The sequence below is a fragment of the Hoplias malabaricus genome, chromosome 1 (assembly GCF_029633855.1).
Source record: "Hoplias malabaricus isolate fHopMal1 chromosome 1, fHopMal1.hap1, whole genome shotgun sequence".
In the NCBI taxonomy this organism is placed as follows: domain Eukaryota; kingdom Metazoa; phylum Chordata; class Actinopteri; order Characiformes; family Erythrinidae; genus Hoplias; species Hoplias malabaricus.
In genome coordinates, this window is record NC_089800.1 from 16,499,465 (window position 1) to 16,521,104 (window position 21,640).

Below are 21,640 nucleotides of genomic sequence, written 5' to 3' on the forward strand. Positions count from 1 at the left end.
TCTATCTCTCCCCATTTCTCTCTCTGTTTTTCTCTACCTCTCCCTCTCTGCAGTGTGGAGTAAATCAGTCTCTGCCAGGCCTGTGATGAGCTGTGTTTGTGCTTTAGGGAGAAGCTCAGAGCCAGAGGATTCATTATGGCTCTGTAGGAAGAAGGAGGACGTCCTGCCCCAAGGACAGACCGAGTCTGCGTGTTCTCACCTTGGGCGAGTCTGAACGAGCCTTTTCTGCCAAGACTTTAGTCCCAGAGGGCTGCAGGATGGTGGAGACGTGGTGCGTTAACCACCCGCTACACAGCCCTGTCCTCTCTGGATGCTCTGGACACGCTGGAAACTCCACCAAACTGAACACAATGTCCACTCTCCCCGGGGTCCTGAGGCCAGAGCTATACAGAAATAACACACACACACATTTTTTAAAACGCATTTTGCAATCTCAATTACAATCTGCAACGCATGGCTTTTCAGCAATGGCTCCGGGCTGATTTTAATCCAGTACCTGCACTGGGTGTAGGCTTCTTTGTGAAGTAACTTTAAACCAGCGTGAATCAACAGTGGCTATGTTTTATTGAATCAGAATCAGAAGTGTGCATATCTCTTATTTGGGGACAGATTGTAGTACATTATAATCCACAGTGTGTGTAGCTTTTATTGAAGAGTGTTTTTAATCCAGTGTGAATCAGCAGTTTGTGTAGTTTATATTGAGCCGTGGGTGTAGATTTAATTAGAGAGTGATATAAATCCAGTATGAATCAGCTGTGGGTGTAGTTGTCATTTGTAGAGAGATTTGAATGCAGTATGAATTTGCAGAGTGTGTGTATTGTTTGTTCGAGGAGGGATTTTAATCCAGTATGAATCTGCAGTGGGTGCATCTTTAATTACGTAGAGGTTTAATTACGTAGCAATAATAATCACAGAGTGATGTTGATCCAGTGTGAATCTGCAGTGTTCAGTAAAAACTGTAGAAAGGAAAGGTCTTCTGTATTTGGCTGAAGCTGAAGTTCCCTCAGTTACTCTGCTCTCTGCTCCAATCCTCATATTAATGTGAGAACAAAATGTGACAATGAACACAACTGGGTGCAGTGTTGTTATTGTTACTGTATCGGATCTATCACGTTAAATGGGACATGAACGTTTGTTTCAAACCAGGACCTTTGTGAGAGTTTGGGGAAATTGCACCTGTTCTCTGCTCTAAACCAAATCAGTCCAATCAAATTCTGCATGTAACTTTACACCACTTCCACAGGGAAAACTCATCTAGCTCCAGTAGTGGTTTTTAAAGCTACCTTATGAACCCCCAGATAATGATGTGTGTAGTGGATCTTGACTACACACATCATTATCTTTCCCTCAGTGGTCAGTCCACTTCTGGGGGGAACCCTGCTGACCGAACATTAATATTTTAGTGCCCTAATGCAGCTACTTGTGGGGGGGGGGAGAAAAAGTAAAAAGGGCCCTATCAACATCATTACACTCTGTCACCGCCATTAGTCTAGACACGGATCCTCTCACAGGCCAAGGAGATGTGCAGAAAACAAATGAGAGTGTCAGCCTGCTCTGAGAGCAGCATCTTTACACTCCACGCTCTCGCTCACGGATTCGAGAAGAATGAATAGCTCCTGCTCGAAACAGTGCAAGCCTCGCAGTGAAACTGATAGTTCGCCTCAAAATCAAACCTACAGTTTCCCACATTTCTCCCAAAGATAATCAATCAGCCAAAACACGTCTGACATCTGCTTCTTTTTCTTCTCTTACTGTCAAACACCATCTTGACTGGCATTAAACGCATGATTAAATCATTATACCTTTACCTCACCCTGAAACGCCAACTAATGTACTGAAAACTACTTTTAAAAAATCCTCTATTCATTGACCATTCACATTAATGTGGGGATCTGGAGCACACCAACTCACACACTGTGAAACCACCTTGCTATTTTTCTGTGTGCTGCCTATGTCAAAAAAACAGGACTCTCATTCGGCTCCACTTCTGATGTGAAGTGCAGGAACTTGGCCCGTCCCCTAGTTTGGGTCTGTCCAATCACAGGGCTGGAACCGTGTTTATGTGAGAGCACAAACTCGAGGTTAAATGCAGCAAAACAGACACAACACGGGCTGAGAAATAAGAGCACTGAGTAAAAATGGAGAAAATGCGAACAGAGAAGAAAAAGAACAGAGCGAAAACGGCTAAAAACCAGAGCTTCTGCTCCTCGCTCCTCGCTCCTCACTGCTGTGCACTAAAGGTCAGGGTGAACAGCGAGCGGCTCATTATCATTTAAAGGGAGAGGTTCTGTTTAGACAGGGAGAGAGAACACTGCTGTGGGGTTTGGACTAAAGCAGGTCACAGACGGGTCATTAACAACCAGAGCTGTGTTCTACTGTGGAGACGAGAGCAGAATCCTATCAAATCAAATCAAATATATGTCCACTTTAAGTGTTCTCCTCCAAATGTGTTTGGGTCAAATGTATTGACAGAATCAACGTTATGAGCAATCTAAGAACTTTAAATATGTTCTGTTAAATGTTCCTCTAATGGATATTTATATAACATTATCACTTTACACCAAATAGAGCAGATTTTCTGACCACTCTTTGTTCAAATATTACCAGAATAAAGAAAAAAAAGCAGATTGAAAACATTTCACAGCCCTCCAGACATGAAGAAAAGTCCCATGACATCATCATGGTGTTTAATTTGTGAAGAATTAAAGTGCAGTGAGTGCATTAAGACTCAGAACCTGGGAGAACTGGGGTGTAGTGAGAGTAGGAGACACCTGAGATGACTTTGCAACATTTCAACTGTTTTTCATTTAATCTGTTGCCTCTGTAAATGAATATGTTAATTGTAACTATGATATTTATATGTGCCTTACTCCTTTCAAGCATTTGACTATAAATCCTTAATCTGAAATTCCAAAAACATAGAAACCAAGTGACTAAACTTCTGACTGTTGCCATAAATAATGACCTAAAACCTGATTTCAAATATAAAACACAGGTGGTTGAAACGAGGCCTATTTACCTGGCAGCGGAGTAGGCTCGGGGCTGGAGCTTGGGTAAATGTTCTGTAATAAAGAGAAAAAGAAGCACAGGTGGTGAGATAGAGGACTGAATTTAAGGACATTTAGTGTTATCCCTGTCATCTTCTTCACTTCCAACTCAGTGGAAGTTGCTGGAAGGGTGTTGGAGAGTGGACACGGACACTACTTGACCTTCGATCCATGTAATTTTGTTTTGCAGATTGGTTTTCTCTGTGGAAAGTTTTCATTCTCAGCTTGTCCTTGGGCAATGATTAGGGCTGACATTACCTCAGTGTCCAGGGCTAAGTTTGGACATTTAGATGTGGCACGACGAGGAGGAGTGATAGCGATACTTTAAAAGTGGACAAGTTATGAAAAATACTTCTTGTTCAGTGCTTGTGCACATTAATGCGAGGATCTGGAGACAACCAACCCACACACTGTGAAACAAGACCACCCAGTCAGTTTCCTATGTGCTGCCTGTCCCGCCTCCTCGTCCGAGTCTGTCCAATCACAGCGCTGGACCCGTGTTTATGTGAAACGGCAAAGTCGAGGTTAAACACAGCAAAAACAGACACAACGAGTGCAGAGAGGTAAGAGCACTGAGTAAAAACGAAAACGGGGAAGAAAGAGAACAGAGTGAAAACGGCTAAAAACCAGAGCTTCTGCTCCTCACTCCTCACTGCTGTGTGCTCGGGGTCGGGGTAAACAGCGAGCGACTCATTATCACTTAAAGAAACAAGAGGTACTGTGGCCTTTGATCTAAAAATAATAAATAAATTAATAAAAGCCGGTCACATCGGTTTTATAAAGAAACTGTCCAGAAACGAACCATAAGCTACAGAGGTGTTAAAGCCCGGCTGTGGAGCAGTGTGACAGTTTTCTTTGGAGTGATGAAGCTCCATCCAACACCACTGGGATTGTTTGAATTTATTCAGCCCAGCACACAATTACAGACTCATCTGCATATTCCTCTCAGTGATGTGAATGACTGATCAATGAATAACAAACACTCATTGTGATTATTGGACACGAATTCTAAGCTTCTGCTGAATAAAATGTGGACGCTGTATGTAATTAATTGAGCTCTTACTTTACAGTGTCAGTTCTGCTGTGTAAACAGCACAGATGCAGGCGTTTATTAACTTTAACAGAGTGTTTATGATTAGTTTTCATCTGTCACTGGTAGGTAGGGGCTCTGTTTACCCCCCTCTCGTGTCTCCAGATCAGTCTAAACAACACCATATGCGAGAGCTGAGGGTCCTCAACGTCACCAATGAATTACAATTAAGGATTAAATATTCGGAGCAGCTGCTGAAAATCGAGTCTCCTCTTCACTGAAAGAGCTCAATAACTAGCACATGGCGTGACGTCACTCCTCAAGCTGTGGAGCGTTACAGGAGTAGTTTCAGCAACATCTGAAAAGCATTTAAAACGAAAACCTATAATTTCAGCCACTATTTTATCCGTACATTAACTTAAATAAGCACTAATTAGTTTATTTTAATTAAAATTTGGACTTGATATACACTGTAAACAACAACAAGGCAAAAGTGAAATGTCCTTGTTATTTCTGAACTCACTGTCCATTCTCCCAGCTCTGTGTTGTTCCACCATTACAGACCATTTATCCCAAAATTTTCCTGTTTACTTTGTCTGCCCCGTTTCGCCCTGTTCTTCAATGGTCAGAACCCCCGCAGTGACACTGACGTGGTTGTGGTGATGTGTTAGTGTGTTGTGATGGTGGATCAGACACAGCAGTGCTACTAGAGTTTTGAGGCACCTCAGTCAGTGTAAATGCTAAACTGAGAATATTCCACCAAACAAATAATGTACACAGAGTGGGTTTAACTTTACAGGAAAGCATGATATCATACGGCACACTCTGGAGCAGCTGCATATGAGTCTAAGGGCACTATAACCAATGCCAAAGTTGACCCTGACGGGCATTAAGTCCCCCAATATTGGCTGTGGATTCAGTGAAAGGTTTCATGAAAGTAGTGGTGGAGTTATCCATTGTGGCTCTATTAAAAACAATGGAGTAGCAGTTTCCCTATAGTTTAGTTTTAGGAATATCGGTTTATGTTTGTGTTTATGCCAATAACACTGCTTTAGTAACTCTAAAAAAATGACTCAACAACCTCACATACCTCGAGGCATGTTCATAACTGGTGGAGTATAAACGTCCATTACTTTTAAGCCACTTCAGCCTCAGAGCTCCAGCACAAAGCTTCAGATGCCAACAGTGCCTTGGCTGATACTCGAGACAAAAGTGGATTTTATGCCAAAGTACAACAACAGCACTAATTAAAAGCTCATGATGACGTCCTAAAATACTTCAGCGAGAGCTATGCAGACACACCGGCCAGTTGTTCCCATTTAATGACCGTCACAATGTCCTAAAAATACTCTGACAAAGACCCGTCCGCCTGCGCAAAGTGGACTCCTCTGCAGACTTCATCAGCCGTGCCATCTGCTCTTTAAAAACGGAGCAGGCAGCACACCTCCACTCAGCGCCAATTTTAGTGCTTTTCAGAGCTGAGGCACATTAACGTTACGGTGGATATAACCTCACCCCTGAAGACGTGATCTTTCTTGCTGGCTACAGTAATAGACCAATATCAAATAGGTGCATCCACTCCGTACAGAGAGTTCACTCCCCTGAGCCCCCTGATCAAATTACAGCCTGTTGTTGGCTGCTGGCTGAGATGCATTTTATTTACCACAGATCCAGTCAAGATCAATTTAATGTCATTATACTGCCACCTGGTGGAGACTCCTAAAAACCCTCAGAGCAGTTTTTTTATTTAAAAGACACTCTATCCTACATTTGTCTTGCGTTAAATCCCCTGCAGATCCACTTTACTGTGGTTTATGAAGTGGTATGGACCATGAGTCATTATCTGTTTCATTTTACATGACTCTTTTCCAACATCTACAAATTCCTTAGGTTTAAGTAGGCTATTTTTGTTACTGTGACTGTTACAATGTATATAAATAACCTCTCTTCTCATAGGCTGTTCTTTATTGCCCTTTCAGCCTGTTCTTCAATGGTCAGTGGGCGGTGGATCATTCCCAGCACTGCAGTGGTGGTGCGTTAGTGTGTGTTGTGCTGGTGTGAGTGGATCAGACACAGCAGTGCTGCTGGAGTTTTAAATCGTGTCCACTCTCTGTCCAATCTGTTAGACACTCCTACCTTGTTGGTCCACCTTCATCAGTGGACACAGGACGCTCTTGTCTGGATGTTTTTGGTTGTGGATTATTCTCAGTCCAGCAGCACTGCTGTGTCTGATCCACTCGCACCAGCACAACACACCACCACCACCACGTCATTGTCTGAGAATGATCCACCAGACAAATCATACCTAATCTTGGATGTACTATGGGGTCTTGACCATTAATGAAGAGATGGACTACAGTTTGTAATTGTAGAAATACAAAAGGCATGTTTCAGTGAAGCTGACAAAAATACACAATGAGCTTTGAGTGTTACAGATCCTTTCACGTTCAGGCAGTGCGCACAACTACTGGTCAATATCTGGCAACAAATTAAGTACCATCATCAATGAAACTTTTAATCATTCAAGAGATGTAAATTAAGATTTCTCAATAGCGGCAATAAAACAACACATTTAAGGGTGGAGAACAAACAGATTGTGGACTCTACAGTAGGTGTTAAAGTGATGGGAGCTGACTGACCAATGAGGAGGCTGAGAGGGGGAGAGCAGGATTTAAAGGCCTGGAGGAGATCCAGTAAGCAGGTGTTAGTGTCTCGTATGAATCTGTTGTAATCGGCAGATCCCTCGCGGCTGCAGAGCTCTTGCAGGCGCCTTTTCTCTCCTCCGTCCCGAGTCCACTCCACCAGAGATCGAACAAACGCCTGGAACAGAGTAAAACATCCTCTCAGTCTGCTTAGAACAATAAAACATTAACAGCAGATGGGGTGATGTGGATATATTTCATCATCCTTATGATCCTCTCTGTTATTTTAGTTTCCTCTGTATATTTTGGACTTTATAGAGATTTTAAAGGAACTGTAGTTAATATTTTTACCTTAAAATTACAGCTTCAAAATCGTTATGGTGTTCCACTCAGCTGTATTATGGAGAATAGAGCCTCTGCCACCACAACTACTGGCTCAGCACTGCAGAAACTGCACTTTGTAAAATTTTCTTCCCCCCCGTCCCACTTGATTTTAGGACAGTGCTTTAAAAATGAACCACACCTTGTAACTCTAAGGGGAGCTCAGGGACAAAAATACCTAGTGTTTACATAGTGTTGTTTTAAAGAACACTGACTTTGTTTTATTCCAAAAATGAGCAACAATAATCCTGTTTAATTCAATGTAGTTCATTTAGTTTGAGTGCTCAGGGTACTGGGTGGGATCCTCCTCCATCTGTACACAGTGTGTTGTGTTTTCCCTGTGTCTGTGTGGGTTTCCTCCAGGTGCTCTGGTGTCCTCCCACAATCCAAACACAAATGCGGTTAGTAGTAACTGTGTGAAACTGTCCACTGCTGTGAATGTGTGAGGGTCTGAGTGAGTGAAACTGTCAGAGTCTGAGAGTATCAGAACTGCACCTTTTTGGGTGTACTTCGTATCTCCAAGCACCAGGTCAGAAGGTACTCCAGAGAACATTTCTTGGGGATGTAAGAGGGAAGCTGAGCTCCTGGTGAAGCAAAAGCACAAAGCCTTTAATACCTGGACAGTGACACACATATATATATATATGAAGAATAGAATAAATTTATATGGGCTGTGTTGAATAGAATTATAAAAAAAATCAACCTAAAGTTGACCACCATGTGATCTAAAATCATAAATGCCTTTGAATTACATTCTGAATGTTATCAATGACTAGAGAATGGTGCTTCTTTTACATCGGAATAGGGTTTTTTTTGTACCTTAGAATTACAGCTTCCAAATCACTGTGAAGTTCCAGTAAGCCTCTGTCATTGCTAATTTTGAAGGAGGGTAGGACCCCGCCCCCTTTGATTACTGTGCTATAAAAGTGAATTACACTCTGCAACTTTAGGGGGAGCTCAGGAGCAAAATGAACAAATCTTGCCTAGTGTTCCTTTAACTAGTGGATATCTGCAATGACTACATTTACTTTTCAGTCTCTTCTTTTATGTTCTCTGTCTCTCTCTCTCATGTCCCTAGTAGCCCCCCGCCCCCTCCCCCACACTGATCTAAAAGAATGTCACCACCATGGCCCTGATGCAACTGAGAAACTAAATAGGACAGAGAGCATTGACAGAATTGAGAGTGTCTTCAAAAAAGAAGCTGCACCTTTCTTCTTAGTGTCTTTGCGCAGTTGGAGGTGAACTCTCTGGTTTCTTTGGTGTTTTAACCCCAGTCTCAGCAGCAGCTGCTCCACCTCGTCGTCTCGGTTTGGACACCGGACATCAAAGGCATCGCCTGGCTGGTAAAGCAGGTCCTGATCCTGGAGAGAGGCAAGATAACTCTATGAAACTGCAGAGAGAAAAGTACAACTGCCAATATGTCTATTACAGTATGGTTACTAAGATTCTGTATTTCAGTTCTAAATAGGGCTGGGTGATGTTATAATTACTGTGATAAATGTAATGTTTTACTAAGTTATTGTTACACGTTTGAATGTGTTTACCTCGCAATGTCTAATGCAGTCTAATGCAATTTCCATTAGACTGCAAACCTGTTGAGCCATCAGTAACGCAAAAGCAAATTATGAAAATAATCTCTTGTTCAGTGCTTGTGCACATTAATGAGGGGATCTGGAGACCACCAACCCACACACTGTGAAACAAGACCACCCAGTCAGTTTCCTATGTGCTGCCTATGTCAGATAACATGAAAGAGTTCTGATTCTACTCCGCTTCTGACATCAAGTGCAGAGACTTTAGAATCGCCCCGCCCTCTCATCTGAGTCTGTCCAATCACAGCGCTGGACCCACATTAATGTGAGAGCACAAAGATGAGGTTAAGAGCAGCAAAACAGACACAACAAGCACAAAGAAATAAGAGCACTGAGTAAAAACGGAGAAAACAAGAACGGAGAAAAAAGAAAATCGAGAGAAAACGGCTAAAACCAGAGCCTCTGCTCCTCGCTCCTCACTGCAGTGCGCTCGGGGTCGGGGTGAACAGCGAGCGGCTCATTATCATTAAAAGGAACAGGTGCTGAAAGCGGACGTTCTGGACAGGGCTGTTTACACAGGGGAAGAACACTGCTGTGGGGTTTAGACCAAAGCAGGTCACTGATGTTTCATTAAAAAACAGAACTGTGTTCTACTATGGAGAAGAGGGGAGAATCCAATCAAATCAAATCAAGTATATGTCCGATTTAAATGTTCTCCTCCAAATGTGTTTAGCTCAAATGTATTGACAGTATCAACATTATGAAAACTAAAGCTCCAAATAAAAAAGTAAAGACTATATTCTTTATAAAAACACATGGAAAACATGAAGAAGATGAAGAAAAGTCCAGTGACTTCATCATGGTGTTAATTTGTGAAGCTTCAAAGTGCAGTGAGATGAATGTAAACATACAGAGAGGTCGAGCTGCAGTAAGATGGCACTTTTCACCGCATCATCTCCAGTTAAATGAAGCGCTCTTGAAACTGGCACTTCATAAAAGCCTTCCTCCGCCACATGATGGGCATCCTCCTGTGGGACAGAGAGCCAAGCTGTTTCAGCACAAGCACAAACTACAGACAAAAACTCATTTCCATCTTATATTAGCTGTGACACTGAATTTCACTTTCCATTAATTCATTCTTCTTCTGTAAACACTTTATTCTGATCAGGGTCGAGGCAAGTCCAGAGCCTACCTGGAACCACTGGAGACAAGGCAGGAACACACCCTGGACAGACACCAGTCCATCAAAGGGCTTGGGGTTTCTTCATTTTCATGAGTGAATGACTGGGTGAGTGAGTGAGTGAGTGAGTGAGTGAGTGAGTGAGTGAGTGGATGAGAGTGTGAAATTGTCCACAGTAGAGAGTGAGTGAGTGACTGGGTGAGTGTTTGAAATTATCCACAAGTGTGGGTGAGTGAGTGACTAGGTGAGTGTGTGAAACTGTCCACAGTTGAGAGTGAATGAGTGAGTGAGTGAGTGGGTTAGTGTTTGAAATTGTCCACAGTAGAGAGTGAGTGAGTGACTGGGTGAGTGTTTGAAATTATCCACAAGTGTGGGTGAGTGAGTGACTAGGTGAGTGTGTGAAACTGTCCACAGTTTAGAGTGAGTGAGTGAGTGACTGGATGAGAGTGTGAAATTGTCCACAGTTGAGAGTGAGTGAGTGAGTGAGTGAGTGGATGAGAGTGTGAAATTGTCCACAGTTGAGAGTGAGTGAGTGAGTGGGTGAGTGTTTGAAATTATCCACAAGTGTGGGTGAGTGAGTGGATGAGAGTGTGAAATTGTCCACAGTGGAGAGTGAGTGAGTGAGTGAGTGAGTGACTGGGTGACTGGGTGAGTATTTGAAATTATCCACAAGTGTGGGTGAGTGAGTGACTAGGTGAGTGTGTGAAACTGTCCACAGTTGAGAGTGAGTGAGTGAGTGACTGGATGAGAGTGTGAAATTGTCCACAGTTGAGAGTGAGTGAGTGAGTGAGTGAGTGGATGAGAGTGTGAAATTGTCCACAGTTGAGAGTGAGTGAGTGAGTGGGTGAGTGTTTGAAATTATCCACAAGTGTGGGTGAGTGTTAAATTGTCCACAGTTGAGAATGAGTGAGTGAGTGAAATTCTCCAGAGGGGTGAGTGAGCGAGTGAATGAGTGAGTGAGTGAGTGAGTGAGTGAGTGAGTGAAACTGTCCACTGGTGAAAGTGAATGAGTGAAAGAGTAAGTGGTGACTGGGTGAGTGTGTGAAATTCTCCAGAGGGGAGAGTGAGTGAGTGAGTGAGTGAGTGGATGAGAGTGTGAAATTGTCCACAGGTGAGAGTGAATGAGTGAAAGAGTAAGTGGGTGACTGGGTGAGTGTGTGAAATTGTCCACAAAAGTGAGTGAGTGAGTGAGTGACTGGGTGTGTGAAATTTTCCACAAGTGTGAGTGAGTGAGTGAACAGGTGAATGATTGACTGGGTGAGTGTGTGAATTTGTCCACAGGTGAGAGTGAGTGAGTGGGTTAGTGTTTGAAATTATCCACAAGTGTGGGTGAGTGTGTGAAACTGTCCACAGTTGAGAATGAGTGAGTGAGTGAAATTCTCCAGAGGGGTGAGTGAGCGAGTGAATGAGTGAGTGAGTGAGTGAGTGAAACTGTCCACAGGTGAAAGTGAATGAGTGAAAGAGTAAGTGGTGACTGGGTGAGTGTGTGAAATTCTCCAGAGGGGAGAGTGAGTGAGTGAGTGAGTGGATGAGAGTGTGAAATTGTCCACAGGTGAAAGTGAATGAGTGAAAGAGTAAGTGGGTGACTGGGTGAGTGTGTGAAATTGTCCACAAAAGTGAGTGAGTGAGTGAGTGACTGGGTGTGTGAAATTTTCCACAAGTGTGAGTGAGTGAGTGAACAGGTGAATGATTGACTGGGTGAGTGTGTGAATTTGTCCACAGGTGAGAGTGAGTGTGTGACTGAGGAGTGAAATTCTCCACAGGAGTGAGTGAGAGGGTGAATGTGTGCTGCTCTGTCCACTGTGTTTTCCTGCCTTGCACCCAGTGATTCAGGGGAGGCTCCGGTCCCAAATCTAATCATCAGCACCTGACATCACTAATCTTTATGTGACTGAATGCTGTCAAATAATCAGCAATGCTCCAGTATCAGGTGTAAACGAGTCGAGACTGTTACTGTAACAGAGGAACATACCTGAGCACCCTCCACCTCTTCAGCAGGGATTTCTTCCAAACAGACGTCCAGAAAAGACGAGGGCAGGGCAGGGACGTTGAGAGAAGAGCCAGACAGAGGAGGAACTGACCGGATCAAAGACGCCCCCAAAGGGGCTCCGGACGTCTCAGAGTTTTCACTCTCCGACACCGACGGTTCTGCTACATTCTTTTTAGTCTCCACATCACTGAGCTTCAAAAGATGAAGGCTGACCACAGAGGAGTCCAGTTTCTCCTGGATCTGTGAGTCTTGCTCTGTCTTTTTCTCAGCGATAGCACCTTGAGCAGTGGCCTCTTGATTTGTGGCAGACATCTTGGCAAAGGCTTTCTTTAGAGCATCCCAAAGTCCCTCGATCCACGGGTCCACCACGATCTCCAACCTGGACAGACACCAGCAGAAAGTGATAACTGTGTTATTACCCATCACAGTATAAAGAGGTAATTAGGACAAGTACTGGCCAGTTTATTGGAAACAGATCCCATGCTGGTGTACCATTAAGCCTGATTCAGACACGATTCGTTTTACATAGGGGGCTGGGGTAAAGTCTTTAATACCACAGGATGTCAGTAAAGTTTATGATGGATTTACACTGGATAAGGAGTGGCTACTTGATTCACACAATAGGTTTGTTTTATAGTGTGGATCAGATACAGCAGTGCTACTGAAGTTTTTTTAAACCGTCACTACTGTGCCTGACAACAGATCCCCAACCAAAAATATCAAGTCCACAACCATGCCATCCTTTAATCTTTCATAACAGATAAAAAAATCACTCACTGGTCATTTTTCACATTGAAAACTTTTAATGGCAGTAAATAATGACTAGAAAAAATGTTCATAACATGTCTGTAGGCAGCTATTTTCTATAATTCTCTACAGCTGCCAGAATTGTCCTTCCTTCGAGTGATACTTTCGCTCATTTTGTGGATTTGAGTGTGGAGCATGCTTCAGCGCCAGAGGTTTGCCTCGTCCTTGAAGGCTTTGTGTGATTTGCGCTATACATTTCATCACTAAACTCCTTCTCCGCTGCCTCCATTCTTGAGAAAACCTACGAAAACCTCCTTCACCATGGAATATGACAAAAATATTGACAAAATAGTGACTAAAATCACTGAGACACTTCGATAATAATAATAACAATAATAATGTCACAGTAAAGCTTTAGAAACTGTATTTGCATTGTGTTGTCCATCAAAGCTGCTCCTGTCAAGATATTCTTGGCAAGTAAACCACTCTCAACCTAGCAGTGACCCTGATGTGTGTAAAAACCCGCAGCTGCTCCCCAGGCTCTGAGGTGGCTGCCCTCTACAGGTGTGTGTTCAAGTCCCCTGATCACTATTGTGTGTAAATTTTGTTGTACTGACTGAGATGCCAGGAACTGCGGAACGAGGACCTGATTCATTGTCAGATCTCTGAATGTCTCTCTAATAGTTCGTTAACTCGTTTGACATCCTCACCCCGTGCCGTCGTCAGCGTGACCAGTTGGGTAGAAATGTCTTGCTCCAAGTTGCTGCAGACGCCTGTCTATTGTTTTCCCACAGTTGCAGAAGTTTGCGTAATTTGTGTCTCCCAAAGCTACATGAGATACAGAAACAAAGGATAAGATGTGGATTCGAATCACAGGCAAATAATCAATACACAAAGACACAAATCTATAAAAGCAATGCAGGTGTGTTGCGTGTTGGGGGCGGGGTTACACGTGAGCACACACTGTGGTTTCTCTCTCTCCTCTGTGGATTTAACCCTATCATCAGGAGGTCACTGGTTTGATATCTGGCGATGCCTCCGCCTCCTGAGTCCAACAACTGGCCTCACTCTCTGGGTGGACTTTGCTTTCCTAGAACGGACAGTTGGCGGCTGATGTGACAGATGAGGGCAGTTTGCGTTCTTCTCCATTGTATTAAGCTGTTCCCTGAAGTGTTAGCAACAGTTGTCTCAGTGGAAGCTTGTGTTTGTTCCATCCTGGTCTCTCTCTTCTGGAGCCTTTGTGTCAGTTTGTTTAAAAGCAGTGGTTTTAATTTATTTACATTTTATTATTATTTTATTATTATTATCTGGTTATTCTTAATTCTTAACTACGCTTTGCTACAATGTCATTGCTCTTTAAAGAGGTGTAACTGCATTATTACACTGCTACTATTATTATATATCAGTGATAAAATGGTCTCAAAAATAATGTATAATAATATAATTTCTCACAGTTATTTCGGGGACAAAATACCAATCACAAAAAGGACTAGGGTGACAGTCCTAGAGACAACTAATAACTGGGGAGACAATTCATCAACATCTTGGGGATAAACTAAAGTACATTTAGAAATAACTACAGAGGGCCACCTTACTTTTGCTTGACAAAGGCCGGATGCAGCCACGTAAGTGTTGCCATGGTGAGGGTGCCTGCTAAAAATATATGTGGAGCTAAAAAGAGCTTTTTCAGACTCTTTCATCTATATACTATAGATCTGGCAACCCGTTTGGCTGTTTCTGTACCCGTTTGGAAGCTGTTTTGATCGCTCGGGTTTTCCTGTTTAATCGTTTCCATTGTTATTTCTATATTTATATCTGTTTTTATAACCTACTAACCATCCATAGATCTATCTTTTAGATTGTCTCCGCAGGAATATTCATTACAGAGGCACTAAAACTGCCACCGGACCCTGGAGTAACGTTCTTGGTGTAAGTTACTAAAATTCACTAAAAGCGGTAAGTACCTGCAATTCCATGGCTACTACTGGCTGTTTTGCCTGTTCAGAGTGTGGCATGTTTAGTTTAACGCCCTTTTCCACCTCTAGCGATAAATATAGTGGTTGTATTTGTAGTAAGTGTCAGCTAGTTAGCTCTCTGGTGGATAAAGTGGACCAGCTAGAAGTGCGCATCCGGAGCTTATTATTGTTGAGGGATAAACAGCGAGATTCAGTGTTAGCAACTCCGGGTGCCTTAGGGAGAGTTAGCACCCCCACGACTCCGGCGTTAGAGCCCTCACAGCGGGGTGAATGGGTGACGTCTCGGCATCATAGCCGGAGAGCTAAGGCTGATGCTAACGCTGAGGCCAAAGCTAGCCCACCGGGACACCACGCTCCTCCGATTCGCGTGTCAAACAGGTTTGCCCTGCTCAGCGAAGCACCCGCTGAGGAGCCTGTTAAGAGTGCTCTGGTTATAGGAGACTCTATTGTTCGGCATGTGAAATTAGCTACTCCTTTAGGGGCGCCGGCAGTAACAGTTAGCTGTTTATCGGGAGCCAGAGCGCCGGATATTAGTGGCAACCTTAGACTGTTAGCTAATAGGAGATATTCGAGGGTAGTCATTCATGTAGGGGCCAATGATATTCGTCTGCGGCAGTCTGAGGTAACTAAGGGTAATATTACAGAGGTGATAAAACTGGCCCAGACGATGTCCGATGCCGTAATCTGCTCTGGTCCCATACCAATGCGGCGTGGCGACGAAGCTTACAGCAGACTTTGGGCGTTAAACTGCTGGATGTCCAAGTGGTGTTCCGAAAATCAAGTGGGCTTTATAGACAATTGGTTACGTTTTGAGGGCAAGCCTGGTCTTATAGGTAGGGATGGTATCCACCCCACGCGGGAGGGTGCTGCCTTACTTTCTTGCAGTATAGCACATAGTCTTTTAGTTAGTCGGCAGAGTAGTGTAGATAGCTGCTGACAATCCAGAGCCGGGACCAGGCCGCAGACAGACAGGCTAAACCGACCGTCTGCGAACTGTCTTGAGGCGTCACCCAGGTTCAACTGTATTGAGACTGTGTCTTTCCCCCGAACTAAATGTAAAAGTAGAAAAACAAAATCAGCCTGTTTCAGCAACCTAATCAATATTAAATCATACACAACACCTAGCAGCAACACCTCAGAACTAAAATTTGGGTTACTCAACATAAGATCGCTAAACTCAAAAGCACTCATCGTAAATGATATTATAAGTGATCATAAATTCAATGTTTTCTGTCTCACGGAAACGTGGGTTAAACCAAATGAATATTTAGCACTAAATGAAGCCACCCCCCTAGGCTATAATTATGCACATAGCCCAAGAATATCAGGCAAAGGAGGTGGAGTATGTGTAATTTACCAAAATACCCTAGAAATTAGTCTTAAACAATGTGACACCTTTTCTTCTTTTGAGGTTCTCTCCACTATTATTACAAATCCGGTCACAAAAAAGGACGCATTTTTATTATGCAACATTTACAGACCACCAGGGCCTTACTTAGAATTTCTGAAAGAATTCAGCGATTTTGCTACAAACCTAGCGGTGTGCAATCATAAAGTTATAATTGTAGGAGATTTCAATATCCATTTCGAGAAGGAAAGTGACCCACTAAAAAAGGCATTTACCTCAATCTTAGACTCTATTGGTATTACTCAAAATGTAACAGGGCCTACACACTACTGCAGCCACACTTTAGACTTAGTTCTGACACTAGGTCTTAACATTGACAAAATTAATATCTTACCGCAATCCTCAGCAATCTCCGATCATTACTTAATTTCATATGAGCTACGTTTTAGCCATAATATATGTAAGAACCCTCGCTATTCTACAAGGCGTATAATAAAACCATCTACCGCCCTACAATTTATAGAAAACCTACCAGAACTATCGACCCCAGTTCCAACTCCATCAGACCCAATGGACCTAGATGTACTAACTGACTACCTAGAAAATACCTGTCGATCTACTTTAGAAAAGGTAGCACCACTTAAACATAAAAGTATAAGACAGAAAAAGCTCGCACCATGGTATAACGATAAGACCCGTACTTTAAAACAAACATTACGAAAACTAGAGCGGAAATGGCGATCAACCAAGCTTGAAGTGTTTCATTCTGCCTGGAAGGACAGCCTTATAGGGTATAGAAATGCCCTCACTAAAGCTCGCTCAGCATATCTGGCCTCGCTGATCTCCAATAATAAAAATAATCCGAGAGCACTGTTTAGTGTGTTTTCTAGAATTACAAAAAATCAAGCAGGTTCTGAACAACTAATTCCAGCAACTCTCACCAGTAAAGATTTTATGGACTTTTTTAATAATAAAATTGAGAATATTAGACAACAAACTCTAGCCACAGGATCAAATCCATCCTGGCTGCCACCTGATGTGAATGAAATAAAACATAATATAACTGTAAAAGAAAGACTTGAAACCTTTTACCCACTCCCACAATTAGAACTAGAGAAGATTATCACCTCCGCAAACTGTACAACTTGCACACTTGACGCAATTCCCACAAAGTTGCTCAAAGAAGTACTACCAGCTATTATTGATCCTCTTTTAACTATAGTAAACTCATCGCTTAGTCTGGGCCATGTACCCAAAGCTTTTAAACTAGCAGTTATTAAACCTATGATCAAGAAACCAAATCTTGATGCTAGTACACTGTCTAATTACAGGCCTATTTCTAATTTGCCATTTCTGTCTAAGATCTTAGAAAGAGCTGTGGCCCAACAACTTAGTTCATATCTACATAAGAATCATATATATGAAAAATTCCAATCTGGATTCAGGCAACATCATAGTACAGAGACAGCTCTAGTCAAGATAACAAATGATCTTCTTCTTGCCTCTGATCAAGGCCACGTATCCCTGTTGGTGCTTCTTGACCTAAGCGCAGCCTTCGATACAATAGACCACAATATTCTCATAGAAAGGTTAGAAAACATGGTTGGAATCACAGGGACAGCCCTATTATGGTTCAAATCTTACTTAACGGAACGTTATCAATTCGTAAAAGTAAACAATCTAAATTCAAATTATTCTAAAGTAAGATTTGGAATTCCACAAGGCTCTATTTTAGGACCATTATTATTTACATTATACATGTTACCGCTAGGCACAGTTATAAGAAACCATGACATTAACTTTCACTGTTACGCAGACGACACACAATTGTATATTTCAGCCAAGCCCGATGACAAACACAGATTAAAGAAAATAGAGGACTGTGTAAAAGACGTGAAAGGCTGGATGTTGCGTAACTTCCTCCTTCTAAACAGCAACAAAACAGAGGTCCTGCTTTTGGGTCCAAAAGTGACAAGAAATAAATTATCAGATTTAATTTTAGATCTAGCTAACTTTCCAGTTAAACCTGGTTCAGCAGCAAAAAATCTTGGTGTCATAATTGACCCGGATTTATCATTTGATCAACACATAGGTAGTATCACTAGGACAGCTTTTTTACATCTTCGCAATATTGCTAAGATTAGAAATGCCTTATCCCTCCAGGACGCAGAAACATTAGTACATGCCTTTATTACTTCAAGGCTTGACTACTGTAACGCACTACTGTCAGGATGCACCAGCAGCAATTTAAGAAAACTTCAACTAGTTCAAAATGCTGCAGCTAGGGTCCTCACTAAAACTAGAAAATTTGAACATATCAGCCCAGTTTTATCATCACTTCATTGGCTGCCTGTTAAATTCCGCATTGACTACAAAATTTTGTTATTAACATATAAAGCTCTACATGGGCTTGCTCCTGAATATCTTCAAGATACAATTTCCTATTATGAGCCTCCACGTTCACTCAGATCACAGAATACTGGATTTTTAAATGTTCCCAGAATTCAGAAGGCCTCAGCTGGGGGAAGAGCCTTTTCTTATAAAGCCCCCCAACTCTGGAATGATCTTCCAAAAAATGTTCGGGACTCAGACACAGTCGCAATCTTCAAATGTAGGCTAAAAACTCATTTGTTTAGTTTATCATTTGGTAGCTAATGCTCCCCCATAGATAAAGGCGGCAGATCCGGGGGGTCCATGGACACAGGGAATTATAGTATACTGAGACGCTGGTGCTGTCGTCCCGCCGCTTCTCGCGATCACTCAGGTTTGTTGACGGTGGAGCGGAGGGATGCCAGTGTTTCAGGATGCTCCCGTGTCTGTGTGTCCTTCTGGTTCTCTCCTTTTAGTTAATGCTGTCATAGTCAGATCTGCCGGAGTCATTAGCCACACTCTGGAAATTTTCATATTTTCTACTTTACAAACACAAAACAGTTCAAAACTAATTCCATCCCTTTACATCTTTCCGAGTAAACGACTGCCCACTTGTCTGTCTGGACACTGATGGATGACTGTCGAGATCCTCCTCCACGCTTCAGACCAGCTGCCCACGCTCCAGCAACCACCAAGTGCCTTGAAGCTGTCCCTACACTGAAGTTCTCATGGACTACTAACTATCATCACCAGTAGATTGACCAGAGGAGGATGGGTCACCCCTTGTGAGCCTTGGTTCCTCCCAAGGTTTCTTCCTCAGCTGGGGGAGTTTTTCCTTGCCACTGTCGCCCCTGGCTTGCTCACTTGAGGGTTTTACATTTGTCTTTACATTTCATGTCAAATCTTGTCTTACTGGAATTCTGTGGAGCTGCTTTGTGACAACATCAGTTGTGAAAAGCGCTATATAAATAAATTTGATTTGATTTGATTTGATATACTTTGATATATTAAAGGTGAAACAGCACATAAAGCAGCAGCTTACCCAGCAGTGCGTAGTGCAGGTGAGAGAAGTGGTCAGAAGGTAAAGACTTGATCTTCTTCACAAATCTCAGCGCTGTGTCGGGAGGCTCGCCGTCTCCCGTCGTGGAGACAACAAAAACAACAGGGCCACGCTCACTGTCCAAGTTATACTACAAAGAGTTGTGAGAAACAGGTTTAATGCATCAGGGCCCAAAGATCCTAAGGCTCTGCAGGATTCAGCAAAATAAACAGAGCTGAATCAGATAAAGCCCCCAGGGTTTAAAACACCACCGGGCGTCTGCTCCTTTCACAGAGCCGTACCTTCTCCACGTTACTCAGGCAGCTGATCTCCGCAGTGAAGCCATGCTCTGAGGCTAGTTCTGAGATCTCCTCTGCGATGGACTGAGCCTGACCTTTCTGAGATCCGTACAGAACCAAGAAACGAGACTCAACCTCACAGGGCATGATCTGGACCCTGCAGATAAACACAGTTCATAATGTAATCCCCACCTCTGAACAGCTCTACCACAGCATACAGCACCCATGAAACCAGGGGGCACTGCACGAAGCAGGATTTCAAAGTTTAGCAGGATACATTAAGCCTAATCTGTAAGTCGTCCAAGAGGAATGTCCTGCTCCTCTCCTTTTATTGTTTAAACTTCACTTTGGGATTAAATTACTGGTCTAACCAGAGCAATCCTAGGGAGGATTTCTTACTTGTTTATTCAGATAAAGTTAGCCCAAAATCAAGTGAAACCGTCCTGTAGGACAGGAACTGAGGGATATTCCTCAGGCTTGTTTTCTGGAAAATTTGTGCAACTCTCTGGATTTCTCAGATAGCAAGATAACTTATTAAAACCCAAATCACTTTCATCCCATTTGAAAAGAGCTGAGGGACATTCCTTTGGATCAGTCCTCACATCTGGGGTCATCAAGTTATCTTTTATGGCCGTTTTCCGTCACCTAATCTGACTTTTCTAACAACTAAAAAAGACAGGAATATGTTGAACATGGATCAATATAAGCGTTTCTCAGAGCAGACCTTAACTGGGTCCTGAAGGTGAACAGCGTGGGAAAACATTACCCCAAACACAACCAATGTCCGCGCTGAAAACAAGTATACACCGTGAATAACTTCTCAGAAATTAAGCCCAAATTTACCTTCAGTTCATTGCCAGCGCTGCTGAATTACACCACCAAACATTATTAAAGTAATGTAATACAGACCAACTCCCGGATTACATGTGCCGGGACCTACTCAAATAATCGATCTATAAATCAACATCCGCTCTAATCTCAACATGAACTCAACCTTCAGGTCAATCTTTTTAATATAGAGATCCTGTGGAAGGGAGTGTAGCTATCGCGAGATTGGAACAAACCATCTCAATGAATCTTAATTCTCGGGGTTCGTACGAGTGTTGAGTCATTCTACCAAACCGGCTCTATCAAACTGAATCTATTTCCAATAAAGTGAATCAATTGATTCGATTCGCCAATAATATTCAGAGATAAGGGTTAAAATATTTAAAGAAATGAGAAAAGTATCCTAGAATTTACATAATACTAAAATAAAATTGTTTATCTAGTCTGTTAAAATGACCACTAAGCTAATAGTGTCTGAATTTTCTTAATGTACATATTAAGAATACAATAGAATATAATAATTTCACATGTAGAAAGATAAGTCAGCAGCTTCCTTACTAGATAATGTATCAAATAAAAATGGCAGTCAAGTATTATAATGTGACTGGTATTAAATATTGCCATAGCTCAGGTGTGCAAATTAGCAAACAGAGCAGTACACAATGTAGATGGAGTCTCAATAAATAACACAGTGAGATGAATGTGTTAATTCCTAAGAAATGAGGTTGACAGGAAATAAATTGCAAGGTGTAATGAACAAGGTTTCTGTAAATAGTGTATATAAAGTTCTGAGAACGTAGAAGGGAATGAAAGAAAGTAAACACCTGAGTAAATAAATGAAGAGCTATAGAGCAGTATGGGCCAACAGAGGGTTATAGAGGGGTATTTTGGGGATGAAGCAGTTTTGCATCAGGAGGCTATAAAGCTCTATCTTTGTCTGGAAGTGTGAGCGTATGGCCTTGTATCATCTGCCGGATGGGTGGAGAATTAATCTGCACTGTGTTATCTTTCAGCACTGCTTATTTTCCAGCCAACCCCATATGGGCAGCCCAGCTTATGCTCTGTACACAGTTTAATGCTGGTCCCTCATATGGATTCCCTCCAGAGTCAGTGATGGGATCAGGATGTGTTAAATATAAGGCCCATTTGCGCTGTGCATACATGTATGGGCCCAGGTAGACCACAAATCTATTTATATATCTGTTTCTTATTCTATTCTAATATGAGAGAC

General features: G+C 42.5%; 1 protein-coding gene across 1 annotated transcript in view; it reads right to left on the minus strand.

Moving 5' to 3' along the window:
• The window catches only part of mtrr (5-methyltetrahydrofolate-homocysteine methyltransferase reductase), a 36,652-nt gene extending 16,093 nt beyond the window's left edge, over positions 1-20,559 (minus strand). The window contains exons 1-11 of the mRNA XM_066676565.1: positions 20,425-20,559; positions 19,585-19,738; positions 19,286-19,433; positions 13,260-13,377; positions 11,785-12,181; positions 9,544-9,660; positions 8,308-8,461; positions 7,596-7,684; positions 6,717-6,897; positions 3,020-3,062; positions 200-383 (exon numbers count right to left, since the gene is read on the minus strand). Coding sequence (XP_066532662.1) covers positions 200-383; positions 3,020-3,062; positions 6,717-6,897; positions 7,596-7,684; positions 8,308-8,461; positions 9,544-9,660; positions 11,785-12,181; positions 13,260-13,377; positions 19,286-19,433; positions 19,585-19,728 — 1,575 coding nt within the window. The 5' untranslated portion in view covers positions 19,729-19,738; positions 20,425-20,559. The remainder of the gene's footprint in view (positions 1-199; positions 384-3,019; positions 3,063-6,716; positions 6,898-7,595; positions 7,685-8,307; positions 8,462-9,543; positions 9,661-11,784; positions 12,182-13,259; positions 13,378-19,285; positions 19,434-19,584; positions 19,739-20,424) is intronic.
• Between the last annotated feature and the right edge of the window lie 1,081 nt (positions 20,560-21,640).